The sequence below is a fragment of the Octodon degus genome, unplaced genomic scaffold (assembly GCF_000260255.1).
Source record: "Octodon degus isolate 3935 unplaced genomic scaffold, OctDeg1.0 scaffold00089, whole genome shotgun sequence".
Classification (NCBI taxonomy): Eukaryota; Metazoa; Chordata; class Mammalia; order Rodentia; family Octodontidae; genus Octodon; species Octodon degus.
The window spans coordinates 3,067,449-3,094,178 of record NW_004524665.1 but is presented as its reverse complement, the minus strand read 5'-3'; the positions used below and the strand labels follow the sequence as shown (position 1 = coordinate 3,094,178).

General features: G+C 41.4%; 1 protein-coding gene across 4 annotated transcripts in view; it reads right to left on the bottom strand.

The window, feature by feature from the left end:
• Dis3l2 (DIS3 like 3'-5' exoribonuclease 2) overlaps positions 1–26,730 on the bottom strand; it is a 321,513-nt gene that overhangs the window by 197,682 nt on the left and 97,101 nt on the right. For all 4 annotated transcript variants that reach the window (XM_023722254.1, XM_023722257.1, XM_023722255.1 and 1 more), the window contains one exon: positions 6,242–6,476. In XM_023722254.1, the coding sequence (XP_023578022.1) occupies positions 6,242–6,476 (235 nt within the window). The remainder of the gene's footprint in view (positions 1–6,241; positions 6,477–26,730) is intronic.

The window sequence follows — 26,730 nt, the reverse complement described above, 5'->3', positions numbered from 1 at the left end:
TATTTGTTGAAACTGTACTTTCGATTTGATTTGAAACTGTCTCATTGCTATATGTTTATCAATAAAACTTTGAAAAGAAAAAAAAAAAAAGATCAACTGGAATCAAAATTTCTGGGATAGTGTCCAGGCATTGATGTTTTCTAAGAAGCTACCAGGGGATTTTAAAGTGTATTTACCCACTGTACCTTTTCTGTAACTTAGGAATTAAAAACTAAGTTTCACTAAGTTGCCCTGATTGGCCACAAACTTGCAATCCTTCCTCAGATTCCTGAGTAGCTGGGATTAAAAGAGGGTACCACTCTATCCAATCAATAATATCTAGGTGGGCTGGAGAGTTAGCTCAGCAGTCTGAATGCCCACCTGGCAAGCAAAGGGACCGAAGTTTGATCTAGTACAGTATGCCATGATGTGCCAGCCCCAAAACTAGGGCGGTGATGCACACCCTTAATCCCAGCACTGGGGAGGCTGAGACAGGAGGATCACTATGATTCTGAACTGCATAGTGAGACCCTGTAACAAATAAATAAATAAATATTTTTTTAAAAGTATATCTAGCTATCATTAATATAACCATAGGAAACAAAGTACATCTAGCCACTACTGATACAAGCACAGTAAACAAAAATTTCTAGATAAAGATGTTTAAGGATGCCTCTCAGAAACTGATAGATTAATAAGTAGTTTATGAAAGGGAAAACAATTCTATATCAAGTTTTTGAAGACACACTTTTTTGATATTTAGAAATACTGACCATGTGATAGACTACAAAGTAGAGGTCCATATCATAAACTTAACCTACAAGCAAAAATGAGGGGAAGAAATTAAGGAGACTTAATAAACAACTACTTATGGAAGAAGTCAAAGGATACTAAATATTTAAATTTAGAATAATAAAATCACTGTATATCAAACTGTGGAATACAACTAAAAAAATTTTAGACTGGCATTTATAGCTTTTTAATGTTACAAAGTAAAAAAAAAAAAAGAACAAAAAATGTTACAAAGTAAATAAGAAGGGTTAAATATAGTAAGATAAGTATTCAACTTAATACCTTAGGAAACAAACTAATAAACCAAAATCCCCAAATAAAGAATTAAATAATGAACAGTAACTATCAGTGATCTACTAAACCACTTATCAGCAACAATAAAAAAAAAAACTTGTTCTTTGTAAAGAGTAATAAGATTTAACTTTGGCAAGAAATACTTGGCAAGAAAAAGAGAAGAGAAACAAAGTACAGAATGAGAAGAAATGCCAAATTTATTATTAAACACTAATAATAATATCCATATGCTAATATATTATGACATACACATAATAGATAAATTCTCACTAAATTATGCCAAAATTGGCACAAGAAGAAATAGAAAACCTGAACAGGCCAATCACTGTGAAAGAGATTAAAACAGCAAAGACTTCAGCTCCTGGAAACTGCCTTTCTTTTTCTCTTTCTTTCTTTCCTTTCCTTTTCTTTCTTTTTTTTTTTTTTTTTAATGTATTTAGTACAGGGTCTACAGGGTCTCACTACACAAATCAGACTCATAGTGATCCTTCCTGTTTTTCAGCCTCCCAAGCACTGGAATTACACGTGCATGCTACCACACCCAGTCTCATTTGCTGTCTCAGAGTGCCCCTGGGTAGGGCCAGCACAGGTGCATTAATCTGCTGAGCTATCTGGCTGGCCCTTGAAACTGCTTTTTACCAAATGCTAAGGGACAGTTAATTCCCATTCTACACAAACTGTTCCAGAAAAATACGGGCCAATCAAAAACTGATGAGAACATTTCCGAAGCCATTAAGATACAGACTCTAATTATCTGGTGACAATGAAATTTAAGATTCATTTTAACATGATACAAAAATTCTATACTACACAGTATCAGAAAGAACCCAATAATGTATTTTAGAAATGCTGACACATCAGAATTAAGTAGGATGTACCTTAGGAATTCAAGGATGGTTCAACATGTATCTCTGAACTGTAAACTTAAGATTACACAGTAGAAGATATTGAGTACTACCAATACAAAATTTTTTTAAGTCATCAAGTATGTAGTTCATATCATTTTATCACATCAGCATTAAAGGTTGTTGGTTCAGGGACAGACACCATCAAAAAAGACATATGCCTAAATGACAGGATGGGAGAAGGTATTTGTAATGAGTCAGTTAAAAAGGGGTTGGTACAGAGCAAAGAGAAATTAATCGAAATCAACAGAACAGGAACTCTGACAGGACAATGTGCAAAGGCTATGACAAGGTGACTGACAGAACTTCTCCAGACTGCAAAAACTAGAAAGCTAGATCTCCCCTACTATTGGCAGGGATGAGGAGGTATAAGAAGCTAGTGGAGTACAGCCAGGAAAGCATGAGGCTTCGATAAAGTTATAGTTAATAAAGAACTATTCATCTGTTCTGCATGTCTTTTATGCCTGCATTTCTGTTTCACACTTCATAGGGATGAGTGGTCAGTGTGTCAAGGATTGGGGACATGATATTAAAAGCTCTGACTTCTAGCTCTTTCTGATATGACCGCACTGTCCACCAGTGTTAAAGATGGGGATGCCAAATACTCCCATTTAATCCTTCTGCTTAATGTAAGTCTGAGCAAAACTTTACTTTAATTAGCTCTGTAAAGACTGACATAAAACACTGTCCTAAAGTTGTGGTTGATGGGAAATTGCTACTTAATTTTTAGTATTTTAAACAATATTACTAAAAATAAATAAAGCAAACATTACCATCCCCAAGCTGTCCTAATGATCATTATATAGAGTGGAAAGCAGGCAAAAGAAGAAATTTAACTCTGAGAAGGAAGAATGGAGTTGGGTATAGTGCAGCATGCCTGTAATTCCAGCACTCAGGAGTCTGAGGCAGGAGGATCACTGTTAGAACAGCCTGGGCTGCAAAGTGAGCTCAAGGCCAGCCTGAACTGCATAGTGAGACCCTGTCTCAAAAAGACGACAAAGACAGAGACAGGCTGTCAGATAGTCTTCTGACAGAGAAGGGATTCTTGGTTTCAGTAACCCAAAGTGTCACATAGGAATAATCATAGAGGCTTGTTTTTCTCAGCCAAAGGGGAGGAAGGAAAGAGAACTGAAGGAAACTGAGGCTCGAACAAGGCTTGTCTTAGGAGGAGGTCAGTCCAGTGGTAAGTCAGGCAGGCCCTAGGAAGAGCACAGATCAACTGATTCAGATCTCAGGAGGATGAAAGATGATGCCACAGGGGGTCTCCTCCTCAGAAAACCAGAAGTTGGCTGGAGGAGAAAAGTGAAAGGTCACTGACTACACTTCAAAGCCATGTGCACTCCTCAGGTATCAGCAGAAGCTTGTCTTCAGGCTGAGTTGTCACCCATCTCTACAAAAAACGGCATGTCAGTATACTAAAAGTTTCAAGCTGTGGGATTAGACCTTCAAGAAGGGCCCCAATCTTTGGCTCAGTGTCTCTCAGGGGCCGGGAGTGATACACATCTCATGCTATCTCCTTAGAAGAATGGATCTGAGATGCACAGAAAGTTTTTCTTACTGCAATGCTTGATGATTTTGTAGACAACTGGGGCTGAGTGCTCACTTACCAGAAAAACTGATGCTTATCATAAAGATACAAATGTTTCTTGGCCAAACAGAGAGAAACTGCGCACACACACATGTAATACGAAATATTTGTTTTGGGTAAAGAAACACAGTATTAAAACAGAAAAACTAACACAAGCATAAAGTAGGATTAATAATGCATTTGCAAGTACAATACAAAGCAGAGAATCTTTCTAGAAGTCTTAGGAAAAGTTTATGGTGTTCTTAAGGTTATGGTTTGTTTCAATAACAAATTTCAAAACCTTAAATGGTGCAAAAAGTACTAACATCTTAACTGTAACCAGATTTTACATTATCCTGAGCAAGAGAAGCTGGTTAAAATACCCTTACAAATGCTGTGATTTTTTTTTAAAGAGCAAATTGCAATTTTCCTAAATATCAAGAGGGCAAGAAATGAGAAACAGCCGTGTGGTTTCCCAAGCTCTCTATTTAGAGGCTAGCAGGAAAGAGAGATCGGTACCAGACACTGAGGAAAGGGCTAAGGTTGTTCTCTCAGTCAGGGCTACTCAGGAAGCAACAGGAGTAACAGTGGGCTATCAAGAACACAAAAAGAGTAAGGGAAAAGCATACACACGTGGACCTGCGAGTACTGAGTGACATTTGCTGTGAAACACAGGGAGGGGAATTATAACAGATGACATACCAAGAGGCACTCCGGCCACCAGGCCTCAAACATCAAAGCGAACTGTACGCACCCAATCCAGCCATTAATTCTGCTACTGCTTTGGCCTATAAGTACTTCCTTGCCCTTGCATTTGTATCAGCTCAGGAAAGACTGAAGTGTCTTCTCCACTCAGTGTGCAGCAGGGGAAAGCAGGGTGCTGAGATCAGCCAAGCCTAACCACAGAACCGGGTTTCTACAAACTAGCTTTGAGCCAAATGCTCGATACACTTTGAAGTTTCCCACTAGCTGGCTCTGTCCTGGGAACACCTCTCATCTTGATGATCTTGACGAACAGTCTGGCTATTAAGGTCTTGGTTATTTCCCTCTCCTCCAGTTCTGATGCTGCTATGAAATAACATGTACTTTAAGAAGAGTCATTGGGCTGGGGAGATAGCTCGCTGACCTAAGTGCCTGCCTGGCAAACACAAGAACCCAGGTTCAATCCCCAGTACCATATGCCATGCCGGCCTCGGAACCCCAGGCACACCGTGCTAGCCACCAAAACCAGGCATGGTGATGCACACCTATAATCCCAGTGCTGGGGAGGCTGACACAGGAGGATCACTATGAGTACAAGCTGCATAGTAACACCCTGTACTAAATAAATAAAAGATTTTTTTATATTTTTTTAAAGAAATAAAAATTAAAAAAGAGTCACAACATTCAACTGTTTTTAAAGAAAAAGAAACATAAACAGAAGAAAATTTCAAGGAACTTTCAAATTTTAGGTTGCTTCCAAATATAATAGGCTGAGCCCGAACTGTGAAACCACTAGCTATCAGGGTTTTTTGTTTGTTTGGTTGGTTGGTTGGTTGGTTTTTTGGTGGGGGCAGAACTGGTGGTTGAACTCAGGCCCTTGCGCTTGCCAGGCAAGTGCTTATTCTCCTGAGCCATCTCCCCAGCCCCACCACTAGCTATCAAAGCATACTACAAAATTTAAAAAATTGGGTATCTTCAGGTGGCAAACATGGGAGCATAGCAGTAAAAGAGGAAATGGTTGCCTCTTCATTCAAACAATTCATTCTGAAGGAGAGCACTTGCCACCTAAGGGACACATGCTTTCAGAGCATGCTTTCTGGCCCAGGTCACAGAGCAAGGGAGAAAACCAGGTAATCCTCCTGCAGTCAGTTCCTGAAATCACCTCCAGCTTTCTTCAGGATGCAGGGAGCTATGCTCACCAGTTCCTATCACAGTCATCTGAGGGACATCCTGTAGTAATCTCCCGGCATGTCTTCTAGCCTTTCAAGGGGACTGTGCCAGAAACTTCTTCTGATAACAAAGCTAATTATCTAGTCTGCCTAGCTAGGTCAGTGCTGCTCAAGCTTCTCTGCTCTAGAATATACACCAAAGCCTGTTTGCCTGGAAAATATACTCCCTATGCTTAGCCCTCTTAGAAACTGGCAAGTGAAACACTCAACTTGTAAATGTTCCTTGCCCTTATGTTCCTTACAGTGTGGTCAGGTAGGGCTTTGGGCATGGACCTTCACCCATGTGTTTATAATTACTCTTTCCTGCAGGACTTAATGTCAATCACAGAAACCAGACAGGCTCTTTCAAAGGCTTGGAATCAAAATCCTTCCCAAAGATAATCTACTTACAAAACTTACGGTGATACATATGCACAATGACAGAAATTTTTTTTTCAATGCTGAATTAAAACAAAACCAAGAGCAAAATAAAGTATTTTTGTGTATGATTTTAAAGGCTGATTTAATTCTGGTCATATCACCCACATAGTGAGACTGGTATAATCACTGAAAATGTCAAGGCTAACTATGGACATAACACAAAGCCTATGAGGAACATGGTGACAGCAACTCCTGTCCACACAAACCACTGGGCAATGCTTCTGCCCCTTCTTGGAACCAACAGCAGAAGACCAACAACAAGCCCCCTCCTAAAAGCTGCCACAGGTCAGACACAGGGAACATACCATCACTTACTCACTAAAACAGAGCCCACATGCCAGTCCAGGACGCACCTTTATCATGAACACAAACTGAGAGCTTCTTAACGCCATCAACCAGCACATTATACGTGTTGCCATGTCCATCTTCTGAGTCGCTGTCATCATACTGAGCCTCCACAATGACATCAGGACTGTCATTATAGCCTTTCAAGGACTGCTGCAGGAGGTGGTGCCCACAGAGCTCCTCGGGGAGCTCAGATTCATAGGCAGCTTCTGCTTCTTTGTCATTGCTCTCTGGTTTAATTACCTGAAGAAAAGATAGAAAAATTCTGCTAAGTCACTGGCAGGGGTAGGGAGACGGGGGAGAGGGGAGAACACAGTAGATTGTAAAGAGTAGATTTTTTTTCCTAAGGAAAACTATACAGTCAAAAGCTGACAGCATTAGACAGTCACCAAGCAGTTTGAAAAACGGATGTTTATTTTCCTTATGCAAAAGCTGTCTTGTTAGATATGGTGGTGCACACCTATAATCCCAATGCTTGGGAGGCTGAGGAAGGAGGATCACTGTGAGTTTTAGGCCAGTTTGGGCTACAAAGTAAGTTCAAGACCAGCCTGAACTACATGGTGAAACCCTGTGTCAAAGAAACAAACAAAACAAAACAAACCCTCAAAAAACAAAAGACAACAATGAAAACACCAGAGGCTGTCTTGAGGTAATCTAGCAATGCTTGCTTGGTTTTCCAAGATGCCCAAAATTAATGCTGTACACACATCTCATTTTTCTAAACACCAGAAGTGCCATCCTAAACAGTCCACTGCACTAGAATAAGTAGTACATTAGGCCATGACAGAAGATCCAACCACCAGGAAGCTGTGTTCCAAGTGAAACCACTAACAGAGGAAACGGAAAAGACAAAAGTGAGCACATATCAAGGGTTTTTAAATGTTCCCATAAAAATAATCAAGCCTTAGTTATCTGTTTTGAGGATGAAATCAGTAAGAACAATGCAAAAAGAAAAGAATCCAGACACTAGGCCATTTAACTGAGTGTGTCATATGACAGTCACAGACTAGCACTCCTGGACATCCTTGGGCTATGATAAAGTAAACAAGGTACTGCTTAATTACTGACAGGAAAAGAAAACCTTCAAGCCTGTGTGTATATCACCTAGCCACATGAGCAAAAATGGTGGCAGCAGACTTTAAAAGGTTCCAGATATTACTTAGAACATCACACCCTCAAGGATCTTATTTCAGAATGAGAAGTCTTTACACAATTTAAACACAAAATTAAATGGTCATATATGTGCACATATGAACTTAAAAAAAATTGGCCATTATATGTAGGGGATTCCTTTCATTCATTCATTCTTTTTTTTTTTTTTTTTTTTTTTTTTTTTTTTTTTTTTTTCTTGTGGAACCAGGGATTGAACTCAGGCCTTGCACGTACCAGGCAAGCGCTTATTCTACTGAGCCATCTCCCCGGCCCTTATTCTTTCACATGAGTGCTGAAAGGCACAACTCACACCAAGGACCCTTGAGAGGCTTCCATCCTAGTGCGGTGACAGATGGGGACATTTACCTACTCCTGGCAGGTACAGGCACCAAGAACAGAGCAGTGAATGTACAGAGGCTTCTAGCACTGTGTGCAAGTACGATGTCAAGTGAATGCACCAGCTAGTAGGATGCGAGACAGGGAAGGAAGCACAGGCTCGCTCACAGCAGGATGATGGAGGGCGGGTGGGGGAGGCGATGTCTGCACGGAGACCAGAATGAAGTAGCGGTTTCTCTCCCAGTCCTTCCTTCTGCTTTTATCTGACAGGGCTAAAACTTTTCTGGTTTGATCTAGAGGGTTCAAAATAGACACCTACCATAGCAAACTTACGGTCCAACTAGATCATGCAAAGAGCACACTTAAGGAAAGACCCACTCCTCACACGAAGGATTAAAAGTTAATAAATCTCCCTCCAAATTGTAATGTCATAGGTTCCAATTAATATAGCCATCCCTAGCTAATGATTATTATAGCACCCACTTAGAAAACCAGTGTAAGATTGCAGAGAAATCTTCAGTCTGAATGAAGACTGAGAACATAACCCCAAAGTTTTGAAAATGTTGACTTAATAAAAATATAACAACAGAAAAGCATGTAAATGATGGTTAATTTTTCTAACCAAAATTGTGCCTTTTGATAAAACATTTTAAATACCTGGTTCCCAATCTCTTAAAAAAGTACTTAGTGGAAGTCTCTTTGAATTTCTATTTTGACTTTTGCCAAATTCATTCATTCGTTCATTCATTCATTCATTCACTCACTCACTCACTGTTTCCACCAAAAGTTTAGAAATAGAGTTCCTCTTTTTTCTCATACTGGGGATCCACCTCAGGACCTTGTACTTGCTAGGCAGGCACTTATGAGAGTTCCTTTTCTTTTTGAGATGGTCTCTCTATGCAGTTTGGGCTGGCCTTGTGCTCACTTTTGTAGCCCACAGGCTGGTCCTGAACTCAAAGGGATCCTCCTCTCTCAATCTTCCAAGTGCTAGGATTACAGCCATGCACCACCACACCCAGGGTTCCAGACCAGGGATTGAACTCAGGTCCTTGTGTTTACCAGGTAGGTAAGTGCTTATGCCTCTGAGTATCTCCCCAACCCCAAGAGTTCCTTTTCTTTAACAATAATAATTTTTTAAAAAGAACTGACTAGGCTCCTAGTCTCCAAAACCAGATCCTCAGGCCTCTCCTGATGTGAGCACCCATGGGTGGCACCACAGCTCCAACACGTGTTGGTGCACCATCAGCTCTCCACTCCATATTTGCACTTTGTCACACAAGTAGTCCTGTGTTCAGATATGACCTAAGTAGATCAGAAAGCAACATCAGTCAAATCAGTAAACCACTCAACTTGCTTGAATGGGCCTGGATACTTAGCAACATCCGCCCTTGAGTACCTTCAAGGAGTTAATATCACCGTGGCATTATCAGATCAGCTAAACACAACAGGAAGTACATGTGCAGACTACACATCTAGTGTAGCTGAAGCCAGGTGGCTACAACCTTATCACTGGGTGAACATGTTTTCCATTTATCTTTCCCACAAGTGCTCAGGGAGGAGGAAGGCAGTTTTAAAAAATGACATGTTAGAATTAAAATAATAGATAAAATGCATTCTTTGTACTCTTTGATATTATGCAAAGGGCCCAGGCCTCCAATTTCTGTTAGGTGTTTATTTCTGTCTCTAAGGGTTTCATAAAGCAGCTGGACCCCACAGGTTACTGAGAAAACATCACATGGGAAGTAGACCTCTGCCTTTGTAAATTAAGGAGTTGTATATATACGGGGATACCAAGGTTTGCCTGCCTACCTGCTGCCTGCTCATCAAGAGTTATTCTTAGTGCTGAGGGTATGGTTCAGTGGGAAAGCACTTGCTCACCATGTATGAGGCCCTGTGCTCAACCCTCTGCAAGAGTGAGGATGTTAAGATGCCTTTAAAAATGGCTAGTTCTAAAGGGAAACCCATCAGAATAACAGCAGACTTCTCTTCACAAACCATCAAGTCAAGAGGAGCATGGAGCAAAGTACTTCAAGGCTTGCAAGGAAAGAAATTACAACTTAGACTGATATATCCTGCAAAACTCTCTTTCAAGTATAATGGAGAAGTGAAATACTTCCATGACAAAGAACAACTAAAGACTTTCATGATGACAAAGCGAAGCCTACACAGACTACTAAATGATGTTATAGAGAGGGGGCAAATTGATCACAGCCCCATGAATGAGAATAGAAGGAACCCACCAAATAGGGCAAACAATTAAACACAGGAGAATAAGGGTAGTGGACATCAAACTCAGGACCATGCATTTGCCAGGGAGACACTTATGCCACTGAACTATATCCCCAGCTCCAGATAATGCAATGTCTAGAACTCAGTGAAACTTTAAAATTGGATTTGACTAAGTTTACTTGCTTTCTGTGTGTTATATTTCTAAACAAATCTAATAAGAATTAAATGGAGTTGGGAGAAGCAAAAAAAAAAAAAAAAAAAAAAGGCTAGTTCAGGGGTACACTAGGACTGTCTCATCATACTAGGACAACCAGGAAGCTGTCTAAGGCTTCTAGTATCTTTTCTAAAGGACTTGGGAACTATCATGAAGGCGCTCTCTCTAGTCAACCCTGGAGATTTCTAGCATTAATCCTACATTCACTATATAATCTGTACCTCCAGGTAAGCAAATAGCCGATTCTTCTTTGTAGAAGTGTTTCAGCTAATTAAATGAAGAAATAAAAGACTTTCTATCTCACTGTTTTGCCATTCCTGCTGAAATAATGAGTTCAGGAAATTATCACCAATGGATGTTAAAATCACTAAGACATAAAATGACTGGTAAGGAGTTTTACAATAGGAAAACCAGATTAGCAATATCCAAGTCCACTGATGAACAAAAATATCAGAAAGAGAGAAGGAACTAAAGTGTTGGTTTTGACAGTTTGTGACATGGCCAAGGACCACAGGAGAGCTCTCTATTGCTGGGGGAGGTGTAGGCATTCTTGGCGGGTGGGTCCGCTTCCTCTTCACCATCACAGGCTCCTGGCTGCACAGGATGGTGCTGGCTCTGTGGATGGCAGCCATGCACAGGTCTGGATGGTACTTGTTCTTTCACATCATGCAGTGGATGCTGCTCAGTGTGGCAAGTGGGTTCTTGTTGATGGTAGTGTGCACATAGGAGGTGGCTGGCTACCACTGTCTCGAACTCCCCTTCATGACCACCACAACCCCCTTGCCATTGGCCACAGGCTCCCCGCACACCCACTGTCCTGCAGTGAATCAGCCCATTGTAGTGAAAAGAGTTGTTTCTTAAGTCACCATGGTAAGAAGAACATAAAACCTAGGAAGTTTCAGCCTGCCCCTGCCCCATGTCTGCCACTGAACCTAAGTCTGATCCGACTCAGGGAATAGAGAAGATGGAGGAACACATTAACACTACCATGTGGCATTCAATACATTCCCAATGTGGGAAATCCTACAAGACAAATGATCCAGTTTTGCCAATAAATAAACTGCAATGAAGAAAAATGGTGAGCCTATAAATTAAAATACCTGTCACATACAACCAAAGACAGTATTTGGCTCCTGTCTCAAACTGTATCCAAAAGTGAGGGTAAGTAGAGAAAATCAGAACAATCTGAATACTGATTAGGTAATGAATGTCATTAATGAACTGTGATCATCTTTTTAAGATTGCTCATGTTGGGACATACTTGAAGTATTTATGGATGAAATGATGGCTTTATCAACACTCATGAGTGACTGCATCCAGTCTTATGGCTTTATGTATCTCTTTATGCCATTTCCTCCCAAAATTAAATGTCATGCCTCAATCTTTCCCCTCACACCAGACTTACATCCAACTGCCTATCTGATGTCAGGCATACGTGAAACGAGAGGACTCACAACCCCATGGAAGACTGCTCCTTACCAGCACCACCTGGCTCAGTAGATAGCACTATGTCCCATCCAGACACTCCAAGCCCAGATGTGGCAGCACTCTGGAGCCCCTCCCTGTGCTCCCACGTTCCCTCCATCAGAAGAGCCCACAGGCCCCACCTGTAAGTCTGTCTTCTTGCCATGTCCACTGTTCCACTAGCTCAAGCAACCTCTACTTCTTTGGTGAACTGCTGCAAAAAACACTCAATGTTCATTTTGTACCAAAGCAGCCAAGGTGGTCTTAAAGGACAAACCAAACTATGTCACTCTCCCTAGAGTCTCCCAAGTCGCTCCCACTGCCACAACACCCAGCCTGGTCAGACAGGACCTTATCTGTTTTTCCACCCTCATTTTCTACAATGTTTTCCTTCACAAATTACATTCAAAGACACCATCTTGATATTCCCAGAACACTTCAAATCTTTTAAGCTGGGGCTTTTGCACCTGCCATCCTTCTACCCAGCAAGCTCTCTGGCTGGCAGCTAACAACAGGATCGCATCCTCATTTCTCCTCAGGTCTCTGTCTAGGGTCCATCCCTGGGCACAGTCAGGAAATAGCCCCACCTTGCAGTCAACTGCACTCTCCCCAATCCTGCTTTATTTTTTATCGCTGCCTGCTTGAAAATATACTGTCTTGCTTACATACTTGTTTCCCCAACCAGAATCTAGGTTCAATAGTGCAGAGACTGTATTAAGCAGCTGTCCCGTCACCAGCACGAAACACCAGACTTGAGAAACTGACATGAAGAACAGCTGTGGTTGGCTGGAGCCAAGGCAGAAATGACCCAGTAGAAGGGCAAATGGGGTGGGATGGGCATAGTGAGGAATGAGGAAGAGTGTGTAACACAATGCAGAAAATCCAAGCATTCATTAGGCACACACAGGGGCCAGGGTTTGATCCCCGGCCTGCTATGCTGGCCCTACTCCTGGGGAGCACTGGGATGGCGATTGAGACTGGGCATGGTGGCACACGCCTATAATCCCAGCACTTGGGAGGCTGAAAAACAGGAAGGATCACTACAAGTCCCATCTGTGCAGTGAGACCCTGTAGACCCTATACTAAATATATTTTAAAAAAAGAAAAGAAAAAAGCAATCCAAGCATTTGGACCATGTCTCGAGAGAGGGATAGATTTTTATATGTGGAGATGTTAGCTGCAGGTTATTGCCTCTGGTTATTTATTCTAAGGAGACTGAGCACATGCTAAGTGCCAGGCTCAGTCACAGCCACATCACAGAGGTCACAAGGAAGATAACCTCCTGCTTATTGCCATATTCACTTATTCCTTCAGCATGTATTTGAGTGGCTGCTAAATGCTGTTCTCAGCACTCAGAACATAAATAATAGTGAGTAAAATAGTCCGTTAGGCTTAAATCTAAAATGTCTCCCAAAAGCCTCCCACATTGAGCGGTGGGGTTTTCAGGTGATTGGATCACAGGGGTGCGACACGCATTAGAGATCAGGAGGCTGAGGTAGGAGGATCACTGCAAGTTCAAGGTCAGCTTGGGCTACATAGTAAGTTCAAGGCCAGCCTGAACTTCACAGTGAAATCCTATCTCAAAAAACAAACAAAAATTTGAAAAATTAAAGTGAGGGAAAAGCTTAAAGGCACTTTACAAAATAAAAAGGCCAAGTGGCCAGTAGAGATGGAAAGGGGTTCAGCCTCATGTGACACCAGAGAAATCTGAGTTAAAACCACAAGACATCACTACAAACCTGTATACAAGGGGCAAAAACCAGGCATCCCATAAGTAACATGACAAGGACCTCAGCAACATGCTAAGGGCAAGGAGCATGAGTGTGAGATAACCGTGAAGTAGAAGCAGGGGCCTGTCTTGTCCTGCCACAGCACCCCTGCCTCCCTCAGGACCTGAGAAAGAGCCAGCATGGAGATGAGAAGGTGTAAACTGGCCTTCGGGGATGGTAAGTCGGGTGAAGAGGCCCAGGCGTCAAGCAAGGAGTCAGCTACAGAGAGCCCTGAGCCCGCACCACTGAGCACCGTGAGAGCAGCAATGGAGGAAAGAACAACAGCCACTCCAGCCCCACAGATGCTAAGCCGTGACTGGCCAGCTCCCACCTTTGCTGCCTCAGGGCTGCTGCTTCATCTCTCCAAATCTCATGTTTGTCATCTTTCAAATGAGGATGTGAGTCTCCAGCAGTCTTGTGGGAAGTGAGATAACACATGAAAATACTCTTAGTTCATGGGTCTGGAACATCTAAGGAGTGTATGAAATAATACACAACTCGGTAGGGAACCTTTTAAATCCTAAAGAACAAGGAAAGGTCAGAGTTCCAGTAACAGAGGAAGTCAGGGGCAGTGCAATGGGGGAGACAAACCAGCCTTTAACCCAGGAAAACCAAGACAATGTGGGCATCCAGGCAGCAGCTCAAGGGTAGCTCTGGAAACTGCAGAACCGAGGCCAGACTGGAGACTTAACAGCAATGGGGAGACAGATAAGCAAATTGGAGGCTTAATAAGCACATGAAATAATGGACAACTCTTCTCCCAATGTGCTAGGGCCAGGTATCACCTGAAAATAGAACCCTAAGGAAGGACTCTGATGGGGAGGTAGCTCAGAAGCATAAATGTCTGCCTGGTAAGTGCAAAGTCCAGAGTTCGAACCCCAGTACCACAAAAAAAAAAGGAAGGGCTCAAACACATGGGGGCTCAACAGGAGGAATGAAGGAAGTAGAGACAATGAAATCAAATTACAGATACGGGTATCAAAATGAACACCAAGGGGCTCAGTGAGACTTGTCCCCCTCACTGTACAGCCAGCCCTGTTTCTGCACATAGCTGCTGAGCTACTCCATGCAATACCTTAGAGAACAGTTCTCTCAATCTCACAGGTCCACACATCGTGGCCCCCAGGCTACTAAATGGCAGGAGTGCCACATGCACCTGGGTCTAGAATTCTAAATCCAGACTCCTATGAATGTGAATGAACTTGTGTGGCATCCAGTCCACAAAAACCTCTGCACCTTTTCTTTGCCTGAAAACAATCAAATTTCAGAACCAGCCCTTCAGGGGCTGCTCTGTTCCACCTCCCTCTCTGCAGCAGTGTTCTTGGACCACTGGAGTCATAAGGCTCCTGGACAGGCTGTGCTCTGCCTACTTAGCTGCACACATCTCTCTTCGGCCAGGAAGTGGGCCACATGCATTTTTATATTTCCCAGACTCTCCCAGTGTTTGGCCCCAAGCCTGCCGGGCAAGTGCAAGGTCCTGAGTTCAATCCCTGGTACCGCAAAAATAAAAACAAAAACAATGTTTGGCCCCTAGAACAAGCTCAATAAATATTGATTCATTTTTCCCTGAAAAGACTAAGATTTGAATCAGTTGTATAGGAAGCATACACACACACACACACACACACACACACACACCCCAATAAAAGAACTAGCAAGCAGCAAAAGGCCACAAATTAATTAACATGTACAACCACAGGATGTCACATGTTACTGCATCTCCTCAACTAACATCATGTGTCTGGGAACAGTCAACGAGTATGTTATTAAAATTAAAGCTCAGCATGTAAGACGCAGCATAAATACATGCACATGAGTAAAACTGTACAACACTGAAATGGATGTACTTTTTCTAAAGTAATTCTAGACATTCACATTTATATTATTACTCAAGTTTTGAATGTAATTATGAAGTTCATTGTTTCCCAATTTAAAACAACAGTCTTAGGAAGAAGTCACAATAGCCAGATAAAGAAGAGAAAGCCCTAAGTCAGTCAACAACTTCCAGGGACACTTCCTGATCTTCCAGAGTTGTGAAGTAGCCTCCATTACTCAGAAATGGGGAAAACTGGAGACACTGAGCAAACTAGCTCTACAAACAGCCTTTGCGACTCGCCAGAATCCAGAGAAAGAACTCATCACCTCACAACTGATGTGTTACTTTTTTCTTCCTTTCCTTTTAAAATTCACATACTATATTTCAAGATGGGCAGTTAAACAGAAAAAGTCTGTGCAATCAAAAAAAAATTAAGTTCAATCCTAAACACAGATACCCGGTAGCATTCCCATGCATGAAACTAAGGCCTTTCCCTGAACACAAAGGCCATCTTTAGAGACTATTTCAAATCTTAAAAAAAAGATCAATTCAACATCAGCATGGAAAACTCTGTTCCTACAGAACCTCCACTACATCCTCCTTGCAGGTGGCAGGGAGCACACTGCTATCCACTTGACATAACGGAGCTTTGCCAAAAGATTCTCTATGCCTGTCAGGGGCACCTGCTGACACAGGTCACAGGGCCACTGAGGGCAGAATGGGCCTGGCCCCACCTGACCTCTGACTCAGCATCAGACATGTCCAGAGTGGGAGGGCCAGGAGCAGCTTTCCTTCTCTTAGCTTCTTTGCTGGGCTGAAGTGACAGCACTCACTTGCCACACATGTTTTAGCAAACTTTCGAATCCCTTAACTGCACACTTGGGACAAAGTATAATGCACTGTTCAGGAAATACCTTGGAGCCAAGAAAAGCAACTGATATTTCCACAGGGAGCTGGGGACAAAGTTTGCCAACAAGCCTTCTTCATTATAAAACACAGCTATAGACACTGTCATTTTAAAGACCTGTATGCTGCTGGGAACTGCTTGCCTAAGGTAGTTTATCTCCAAGTACATTTTATCCAGTAGCAGGAACAGAACCAACTATCTCTGTTCTGGTTACTCAGGCCAAAAGCCTGTTCCCCTCTGCTCCCCCTCCCCACAACCCCATCCTTGTAGCCTCCCACAGTGGCTCCTGCCTGGGGTTCTGTCGGCTCTCCCTCCACTGCCACCTCCATGGTTCTGCTTCCATCATCTCACCTGCACAAGCAGCCTCGCAACTCTCCCACCTCTCTCCCTGCCCCCTTTCAGTCTAGTAATTGACATACAAGTTAGCATCTCTGTTCTCACTCAGGCCTCTCTCGACCTTCCTAGGTCAGTCAAAGCTAAACCAAACTCCTGACCATGCAGAGCCTCCTGACCTTTACAGATTCTCCCCCAGTCTCTTAGCTCTTCCTCCGAGGGCCAAGTGCAGGGTGCACACTGTGGGTTCCCAGGGTCAGCAGTTCTCTTGCCCCCTTCAGCTCTCACTCCAAGTCACTTCCTTCAGGTGGCCATGCTGTGTGAATTCTCCCCCTTGTCCCATGTTTCACTGCTCCCCCTCTCTACCCCTCCAGGACTTGGCCCCTATGGAGCCTGTTACATCTCCTATTCTATTTAAGGTTATCATGTCCTCCCTGGTGGAATGCAAGCTCCCTGAAAGCAGGGAGTTCTTCCATCTGCACACAGTTATATACCCAGCTCTTAATACTTAACACACAATGAATGTTCAATTTTTGTTAAATAAATGAATGTTGATAAATGCCTCGTGGCCAAAATGATATTTGTCCAAATAATGTAATAAGGATGTCCCCAATTCTCCCCTACAAATAATTTTTGCCAATGACCCTCCAACTCCCCAGAGCCTCTCACATCCTTCTGTGGCCAAAGGCAGGCCACAGGTTCCTGCTTACCTTACACAGTGACCCTGGCCCAGCAACCCCCAGACAAGCTCTGCACCAGGCATGGCTGAGCACAGAGGTACTGTCATCCTGAGAAAAGGGCCACAAGAGCACAGACTGCTCAGAAGACCACTGCCCATCTGAAGTCACAGTGCTGCCACTGTGGACTGCGGCTCTGTAAGTCACATGCTGTCATACACATCTCCTCAGTGGAGCTAGACAACAGCTTCCTACCATGCTGGCAGTTTGCCACCTCCAGTCACCACTCAAGCGATTAAGAATGGGAAACCAAGCGACTTGAATGCAGTTGCACAGCAAGTACTGCACTGTCAGCCTTTCCCCCAGAGCCTCTGAAGGCTGCTTCCCCCTCAGGGAACACCTGCCCCCTCAGCTGTGTTGGCTGGGCAACTTTTTGTGTGGCTTCTTTCAGCCTGGCAGAAAAAGAAGGAGGAGGAGGACGAGGAGACAAATCCTTTTACTCTTTTCACTTTTTTTTTTTTTTTTTTTTTTTTTTTTTTTTTTAAAAAAAAAATTTTTTTTTTTTTCCTTTTTTTTTTTTTTTTTTTTTGGAGTCGGGTAGGGGACACAGAGTCTCACTAAGTTGTCCAGCCTGACCTCCAATTTGTCATCTTTCTGTCAGGCCTCTGGAGCAGCTGGGACCTCTCTTTACCTGAGCTCTATGCAGAATTCTCTAGGCCAGTGGTGGCACACCTACAGCATGAGTGCCACAGCAAGCTGTCTGTATCACTGAGAGCTCTAAGAGGTTCACCATCACTGCTCCAGACAATACCTAAGCCACTACACAAATCCAAAACATGAAGCCACCCTAGCCCTCCCCGTGGAGCGTGTTCCTTCCCTGATCGTCTTTCTTCCAGCACCACTACCCTTTCTTCTGGGCCATTCATGCTCACAATCTTACAACCACACTTCTACTCCTAACATACTATCACCAAATCCTTCAGTTATCCTTTTACACAGTTACCCTCTCCACAAAATCCCTAGAAATAAAAATTCAGGGCATATTACTCTCTTGTTCATAAATCCTCCATGAGTTTCTCTTTCCTAAAGAAACTACTATTACTTTTTTTTTTTTTAATGTATTTAGTACAGGGCCTACAGGGTCTCACTACACAGATCGGATTCATAATGATCTTCCTGTTTTCAGCCCTCCAAGAGCTGGGATTATACCTCTTTGTATTTCTCTGTGAACCCAGTAAGGAAGACTCTATTTAATTCCTTTTGGGAATGGTTGGATTTAACTATTGGTTTTTTGTTTGTTTTTGCCTTTTTGAGACAGGGTTTCAGTTAGGGCTGGCATTGATCTCATTTTTTACCCCAGGCTGGCCTTAAACTAGAAGAGATCTTCCTGCCTCAGCCTCCCAATTGCTGGGATTTCAGGCATGCACCAAAATGCCAAGCAAACTTAATTATTAAAAAGAAAAGACAAATTGATGCTTGTCTACCAAGAAGTTCTCCACTGTGTAGGCCTGGCCTGGACTGCAGGAGAGCAAGATGCAGAAGTCTGCAGGGCCAGCCCTGGGCCTGTGGATACGTCCTGTGAGATCACAGGATGGAAAGATAACTTTGGGTACTTGTGCACGTGCCCTCTCCCCTCTTCTCCTGCATAGCCATGCTCTGCCACTAACCACCACCACCAGACTCTGGTACAACAAAGCAGCCATGGTATCCACTAAGGAAAACAAGAAGCAAGTATGCCTCCTCTTAGAAGAGACCCAGTTGATAAAACACAGGAGAATTCAACCAGAACTATCTGGGCAACACAATATTTTTGACACCAGAAATGACCAAAAGGGTAGGGAAGAGAATTCAACAGTTTAGTAGACTATCACACCAACTTCTGAACTCAGGAACAGATTCTTAAAGGTAAAAAGGGAGAAAAACCTAAAAAAAGGAAGAGTAAACCCTATGGAAGAATGGCTAACAAAGATAGAAACACTGAATTTCAACCTAAACAAAGTTGATAGAAGGAATAATTGTTGAGATTTAGCAAATGAACACACACATGTATAAGTACACATATACATTGCCTTTCTTTGATTCTTACCTTTATTGCTTTAGCAGTGCTTTTTATTATTTTTGTTTTTGATTTGAAATAGGGTCTTGCTAATTGCCCTGGCTAGTCTCAAACTTAGCAATCTTTCTGCTTCAATCTCCGGGGTTTCTGGGATTATAGGTGTGCACCATACCTGATTTTTTATTGCATCGTCCTTAAGTTTCTACAACATAATCAATGTATTTGTTAATGCTTCTTTTTACTGCAAAAGTCTAAAAACCTACTTGAATTAGATATCTTCTTTTAATAACTTATCAGTGTAACTCCATCAGATTGAGTGACTTGACCAGATTTATGGAATTATGATTGTATGCCTGTATGTGCGTATGTGTGCACAAGTGTCTCAGTTCAGCTCTCCTGGATGTCAGCCCCTCCAGGTGTCTCAGTTCAGCTCTCCTGGATGTCAGCCCCTCCAACACAAAAGCCCTCCCCACATGGAGAAAGAGGAACGACGCAGGCAAATGCCAGGAGCGCCAGCAGCACGTCCTATGGCTCAGAGTCCCCAGTGTGAAGAAGAATTTCTTGGGAAAGCACTCTGCAAAACAGTCAGAGGAGCAGGTCTGTGGGACTGACAGGGGTAACAGGCATGGCCTGCATCAGTCGCCACCAACAAGGAGGCAAAAGAGACTGACACTCCCCTGTAAGAACAAAGCTGACTTCTCCTTAAGTGTGCTCAAAGAAGGTCCTTTTTAAAGACAATTCACATATTTATGCATAAAAGTCAACTTGATTTAATTTCCCATACTTGCCTGAAGCAAAGACATTTTCCTTCTAGAATCTACATTCTTTTTATGTAGAATAAAAGCAAGGATGATGGGGCTGGTGAGATGGCTCAGTGGTCTAAAGCACCTACTTAGAACAAGCTTAGCAAAGCACAAGGACTGCAGCTCAATCCCCCAGCACCACATGCCAGCCAACCCTGCCCCCTGGTGGGCTGAGCTGGCCACACACACACACACACATAAATAATAAATAAATAAATAAATAAAAGCAAGGATGAAATATTATTCAGGAAAGAAAATAACATGTCAGATCAGGCCTGGTAGAGCACCCCTACAATCCCAGCACTGGGGAGGCTGAGGCAGGAGGACTGCCGTGAGTTCAAGGCCAGCCTGCACTGCATAGCAAAACCCTGTCTCAAAAAGAAAAAAATAAAAATAAAAAAATAGAACTTTTCAAATAAAACGTCATCTATGTTTAAAGTTTTTATATATGTAGTACTGTACAGTACCTGCCCTCAGAATCCTTCACATCATACCAATCTGCAGCAAAATGCATCTGGCATCTTGGAGATGTATTTCAATACCCTGAATCTCACTGAACAATAGGTTCAATCTGCAGATCATTTCAGAAAAGCAGACTATATACAATGAAAATTTTTTTCAGGACACTAACAAAAAGACCACAATCCCTGAACCCTAAAATATTCACATAGCCAAACTATTATTAAGAGATGAAACATAATTATCTGAAAAGTGAGCCTGTAAGTGACTTGATCAGTGGTCTTCAGTGTGCCAGAAATTCTGTGCCCATTGCTGTATTTTAGAGACTTTAGAGTTGGCCAACTATAAAAATCCACTTGTATCTCAAGCCAGACTTTCCTTTCCCTCCCACCCGCTATGAGAGGACTCACTCCCTTCACAGAGGCCCAATCCCAACACGTGTGCTTTGGGCCCTACTTCTTGCCGTACCATGTGCCCCGGATTAGCCCCTCTGTATCCTGTTTCCCTGCCTGTTGCTTCCTTAGAATGAAACTCATATTAGCATACACAAATTTTCTACTCCATTTTTGCAGTTTTGTAAAACAGGAGTAGCCATAATGTTATCATACAAAGTAAACTAAAGGGGAAAAAAGGTATTACCAGGGACAAGTAGACTACTTCATGTTAAGAGTCAGTGCATAAGGAAAATGATTCACCTAATACAAATGTTTCACATTATATAAAGTAAAATTGGACCAAGTAAAAGAAGACATAAACACATTCTCAATCATATTTTCACAAGCTAGACAGAAAAGGAGGACAAGAGAGATCTGAACAACATGCAGCCACCTTGGCCTGTGTGGCATTTGTAGAACCTGACACTGAAGAAGTACAGAACAAAATCCAAGTGCACACAGAACTTTTACCAAGACAGACTGAATCCAACAACTCTCAGTAGTTTCTAAAAGGCTAAAATGTGTGAGGATGCTTCTAATCATAATATTGGTCAGAAATTGATAACTAGCAATATTTAGGAATGTTCCTAAACATCTGGAAATTCAAATACACCTTTTAGTACAACAAATGAATCACAGAAAAAATGACAAAGAACTTTAAACTATTTGAAGTGAATGGTAAGGAAAATTCAGCATATCAGAATGTGTGACAGCGCTGAGGCAGTGCCCCAGGGAAGCCACATGGCTCTAATAAGTGCTCACCGAGATAAAGAAGGGCTGAAGCCAACCAAGTCTGCTCCACCTGGCTACAGTGTGGACTCGGGACATCCTCCAAAGGCCACATGCTGAAGGCTTGGCCCTGAGTTGGGCCTCACCAGGTGAGAGGAAATGCCAGACAGCGGGGCCTAGCGGAAGCCCTGGTCACTGGGCTACAGCAGCAAGGTTTTTCCTCCTTTGGCCCTGAGAGGAGCAGTTTTGCCCTGACGCATACTCCTGCCCTGCCGCACTGCATTGGCCCAAAACAACAAGGCCACGGACCCTGACAGAAGCCATTAAAACTGTGGGCCATACTGAGATCCTGTGTCAAATATATATATACGCTTTGAGCCCAAACAAGATTTTTTTCCATTTAGAGGTAGATCATCACAAGTACTTATTATGGTTAGAACGAAAGAAAGACACACAGACAGAATGACTAAAGCACATTTTAAGAAGTCTGGAAGTGAAAGACACATAAAAAGCAAATTTGCCCCAAATAAGAAAAAGATATAATCAAACCAAAAATAAAGAAAGTAAACACAAGCAAGCATTATTTGAGGTTTATTTTTATTGTTATTTGTTTGCACTAGGAATTGAACTCAGGACCATGTACTTGCCAGGCAGGCACTTGTGCTGCTGAGCTATATCCTGGGGCCATAAAAGTTATTTGAAAAGCCTGACAAAATTGGTAAATCTTCCATGAGACTGATTAGAGTGCACAGAAGACTAATATTAGAAATAAAACAGTAATGGTCATTAAGAATCCTACATACATTAAAAGGAAAACATAGAAATATTTTCCTACAAGTACAGTACTACATTTATGCAAAATCTGTAGCTTAGATGATAAAGAGAGATTCTCCAACTTTAAAAAATAATCAAAAAAGACATAAGAAAAACAAAATTTGAACAACCCATGGTATCTATGAAATCACATTTAAAACCACCACACCCTACATCAATAATTTAAACTGTAACTGAAAACCTTCTAAATGAATACTCCAAGTGCACACAGCTTCACTAGTAAATTTTATCAAACATAAAACACCACCAATCCGGCCAAGTTCTCTCAAAATACACAGGAAGAGGAAACAGTTCCCAATTCTTTTTATGAGAACAATGTTAGCAATTACCAAAACTAAAGACATTGTAAAATTATTAAGTTACAAACTGATGCTCCAATTATTAGCAAATCACACCCAGGAATAAGAGGTTAATTTAACACTTTAAAATAAATCTATATCTCAACATACTAACAGAAAAAAAGATAAAATCCATATGACCATCTCAATAGACACAGGAAAAGGATTTGACACAATTCAGCTTCCATGGATGATGGAAGTGTCTCTCTCAGGATATTTCCTTAGTTTCTTTTCTTTTTTTTAATTTTCCAAATTCTCTGTAAGAGATCTTGTTAAAAATTATCCTTAGTTTCTATGATACACCTAAAGCTAACATCATAATTCATGGTTTAGAATAACCAAATATCTTCCCCATAAGATCAAGAGCAAAGTAAGAATGACCATCTCAACTATTTTTGTCAATACTGTGGTGAAAGCTCCCTTTTTTTTTTGGTGGCCAACTCAGCTGGCCCTGGGAGCAGAGCTGGCACAACATGTGGTGCCAGGGATTGAATCATGGTCCCTGCAGTTGCCTAAGTTTGCCTAAGCAGCAGTTTAGACCACTGAGTTATCTCACAGGTCCCAAAATCTCCTTTTGAGGGAAGAAAGAGTAGGAGGGAGACAGACTGGGGCGCGAAAAGGTCATGCAGCCTTTATTCATTCACAATCCATGTGATACACCACAAAAAATCCTATGCAGCTTTAATGAAGCTAATTAAATCAATAATTAGGTCACAGAATACTATAAATGTACAACAAATTTTATATATTAGCTATGAATAACTGAAAAATAAGATTAAGAAGAGAATAATTTCATTATCATAGCATCAAAAACCATGAACAATTTAGGAAGAAATCTAATGAAATATGTGCACAATTTACACATCAAGAAAATTACCAAATACTGTCAAGGAGAATTAAAGATTTAAATAAATAGAAATGTCTTGTTCACAGACTGGATAACTCCAATCTATGTCAACTGACTCAAATTGATCTACAGATTTGATACAGTCTCAGTAGGTTTTTTCATAGAATAGTCAAGTCAATTCTAAATTCCCTATGAATACACACAGGCTCCAGAATAGCCAAGATAACTTCAGAAAGTAGGTATCAGATAGTAGGGCTTACTATAAAGTACCAGGCCAGACTAGAACAGGCATAACATCTAGAAACAGAAGCAGATTTTTTTCTTTTTTTTTTTTTTTTGGCAGAACCGGGGATTGAACTCAGGCCGTTGCACTTGCCAGGCAAACAAACGCTTATTGTCCTGAGCTATCTCCCTGCCCTCCAGAAGCACTTTATACAGATAACTAATTTAAGATGTCATGGTAATGGCTATAGTCAGGATTTATATGGGAAAGAATTTAATACAGGATGTATCATTTGTAGGACTATTTTATAATATTCACCCAAAGAATCAAATCCAAGAATGTAGATCTGTTCACACACTAGAGACCCAAGGAATCCAACTGAGGGCCTGGAGCCCACAGCAATGTCCCCCACGAGTCCAGCTGAAGGCCTAGAGCTCACCACAATCTCTTACGCAGGTCTGAGTCAAGGATCTGCATCCCGGTTCCAAAAAAAAAAAAAGAAAAAAAGAAAGAAAGAAAGAAAGAAAGAAAGAAAGAAAGAAAGAGGATCTGTGCGAAGCAGGTCCAAAGGTCATAACATATACCAACATTAATTCTGAAATGGATCATATATCTGAATTTGAAAACTAAAAACAAAATTCTGTAAGGAAAATAGAGACTCACAGACAATAAGAGTAGAATAGTGGTTGCCAGAGGATGAAGTGAAGGAATATGGAACATTCCTGATCAATGAATATAAACTTTCACATACACATAAAGGAGTAAGTTCTAGAGATCTGCTTCACAATATCATGCCTATACATAACAACATTGTGAACTTAGGTTAAGCGGTATATTTTAAGTTAAGTATTAAATAGGTTAAGAGGTACATTTTAAGTTAAGTGTTCTTACCACAATTTTAAACAGAAAAATAAAAAGAGAAATATTGGGGGGACATGCCTATGATTCCAGCATTCGTGAGGCTAAGGCAGGAGTATCGCTGTGAGTTCCAGGCTAGCCTAGGACACATAGTGAGTTCAGGGGTAACCTTGACTACATACAGAGACAAGAAAGAAAGAAAGAAAGAAAGAAAGAAAGAAAGAAAGAAAGAAAGAAAGAAAGAAAGAGAAAGGAAGATAGATAGATAGATCGATCGATCGATCGATCAACTCTCAGGTAAGTGAAACCATGTTAGGAAACCAAAAGCATAAATTATAAAATAAATTATACTTGACAAAATGGATTTCATGACCTGAAATGCATTTAAAATATATTTGTCTAAGGAAGTTGGGTTGTTTTAGTAAAGAAACAAAAGATGTTTATTCTGTAAACTAAAGGCTTTCTGTTATGGCTTTTGCCTTGTTCGGCCCTAGCACCCTGGGGGGCGTGTGTCCGAGAGGCACCTCCCTCTTCACCACAGAGACTTTCCAAGCACCTGCCTACAGCCCAGTACCACTTTCTTGTCTGTTTCTTTTCAAACAGACAAGACCTCAGACATTCCCTGGGGGCTCTATGCACATGAGCTACACTCTCAGGTTTCAGAAGTGACATAACAGAGGAAGTCACTCTCTAAGCTGAAGCTGGTTCAGCTGCCTCCAGTGAAATTATCCTGGAGTCAATCTGTTTATGAGATTTAATTGTGAATAAAACATAAAAAAATGAGAGAGAGAGAGAGAGAGAGAGAGAGAGAGAGAGAAAACCCAGCCCCAAGCTGTAATGCAGAACTGTGTAAGAATATGTGTGTGTGTCTGTGTGGGTGTGTGGGTGTGGGTGTGTGCTTGCAATGATATAAAATTAAAAAGCACATCTACATTGTGGTTGCCTGTTCTAAGTTTAGACCTACCCAAGGTTCAGGAAAAAAAGTTACACTAACACAAAAGCACACCAGCTGCCCAGGTCTCCGACCATGCATGGAAAATGCCTTTGTCTTCCTCTCAGCACTTTCTTACTTGTTTTCAGTCATTAAGTCATTAAGTTTGCAAGCAGAATGCTATTTGTCAATAGAGCAACCATGGCAAACCTATAGCAGCAGGCTGCTTGTATCACTCAAAGTTCTGAAAGGTTCACCAATACTAAGCTAGCACAAAGGACAAAAAGATTCTCTCAGTTATACTAAAATATGTGCTTAAAGAGTTGTTCTTAAGTCACTTAAGATCTGGAGCTTCTGATAGGTTTGGTGGTGATATTTTTAATATTTAATAGTGATTTTGACATTGAATATTTGAGTTTTGACAGTGATCCTTTGATTATAAACATTTTAAACAACCATTTTCTAACAGAAGTCTAGAAATAAAAATTTCATATTGTTTTATATGAATCATTTAAAAAGCTGTCATCTTTCCTCTCTTTGATGAACCATAAAAATAAGTTCAATGTAAACTGGTTCTACCATATAACCTCAGTTTATACTATTGCAAAAATTCTTCTTATCCTGGGCAGAGACTTTTGTATACAAAATATCAGCCAAGAACAAATTTTTACAGCTGACTTCCAAACCCAATTGTATTTTATAATGGAAATACTGACATGTACTTTACTACACTTGATGTTAGCCAAAAGGCCGAGAGGCGATACTGACACGTACTTTATTCTAGAAGCAATATTTTTAATATTTCCAGATTTTCCAAGATATAAAACTATGAACTCAGGATCAGAGAAATATAAGGGCAAGTCATTAAATTATAAAGCTATTGTTTACTATTTATTTATTTATTTATTTATTTTGCAGAACCGGGGATTAAACTCAGGCCCTTGCGCTTGCCAGGGAAGCGCTTATTCCACTAAGCCATCTCCCAGGCCCTATAAAGCTATTGTTAAAAACCAGCATAAATAAAAATATAGTTTCATGGGCCGAGGAGATGGCTCAGTAGGATAAGCGCTTGACTGGCAAACGCAAGG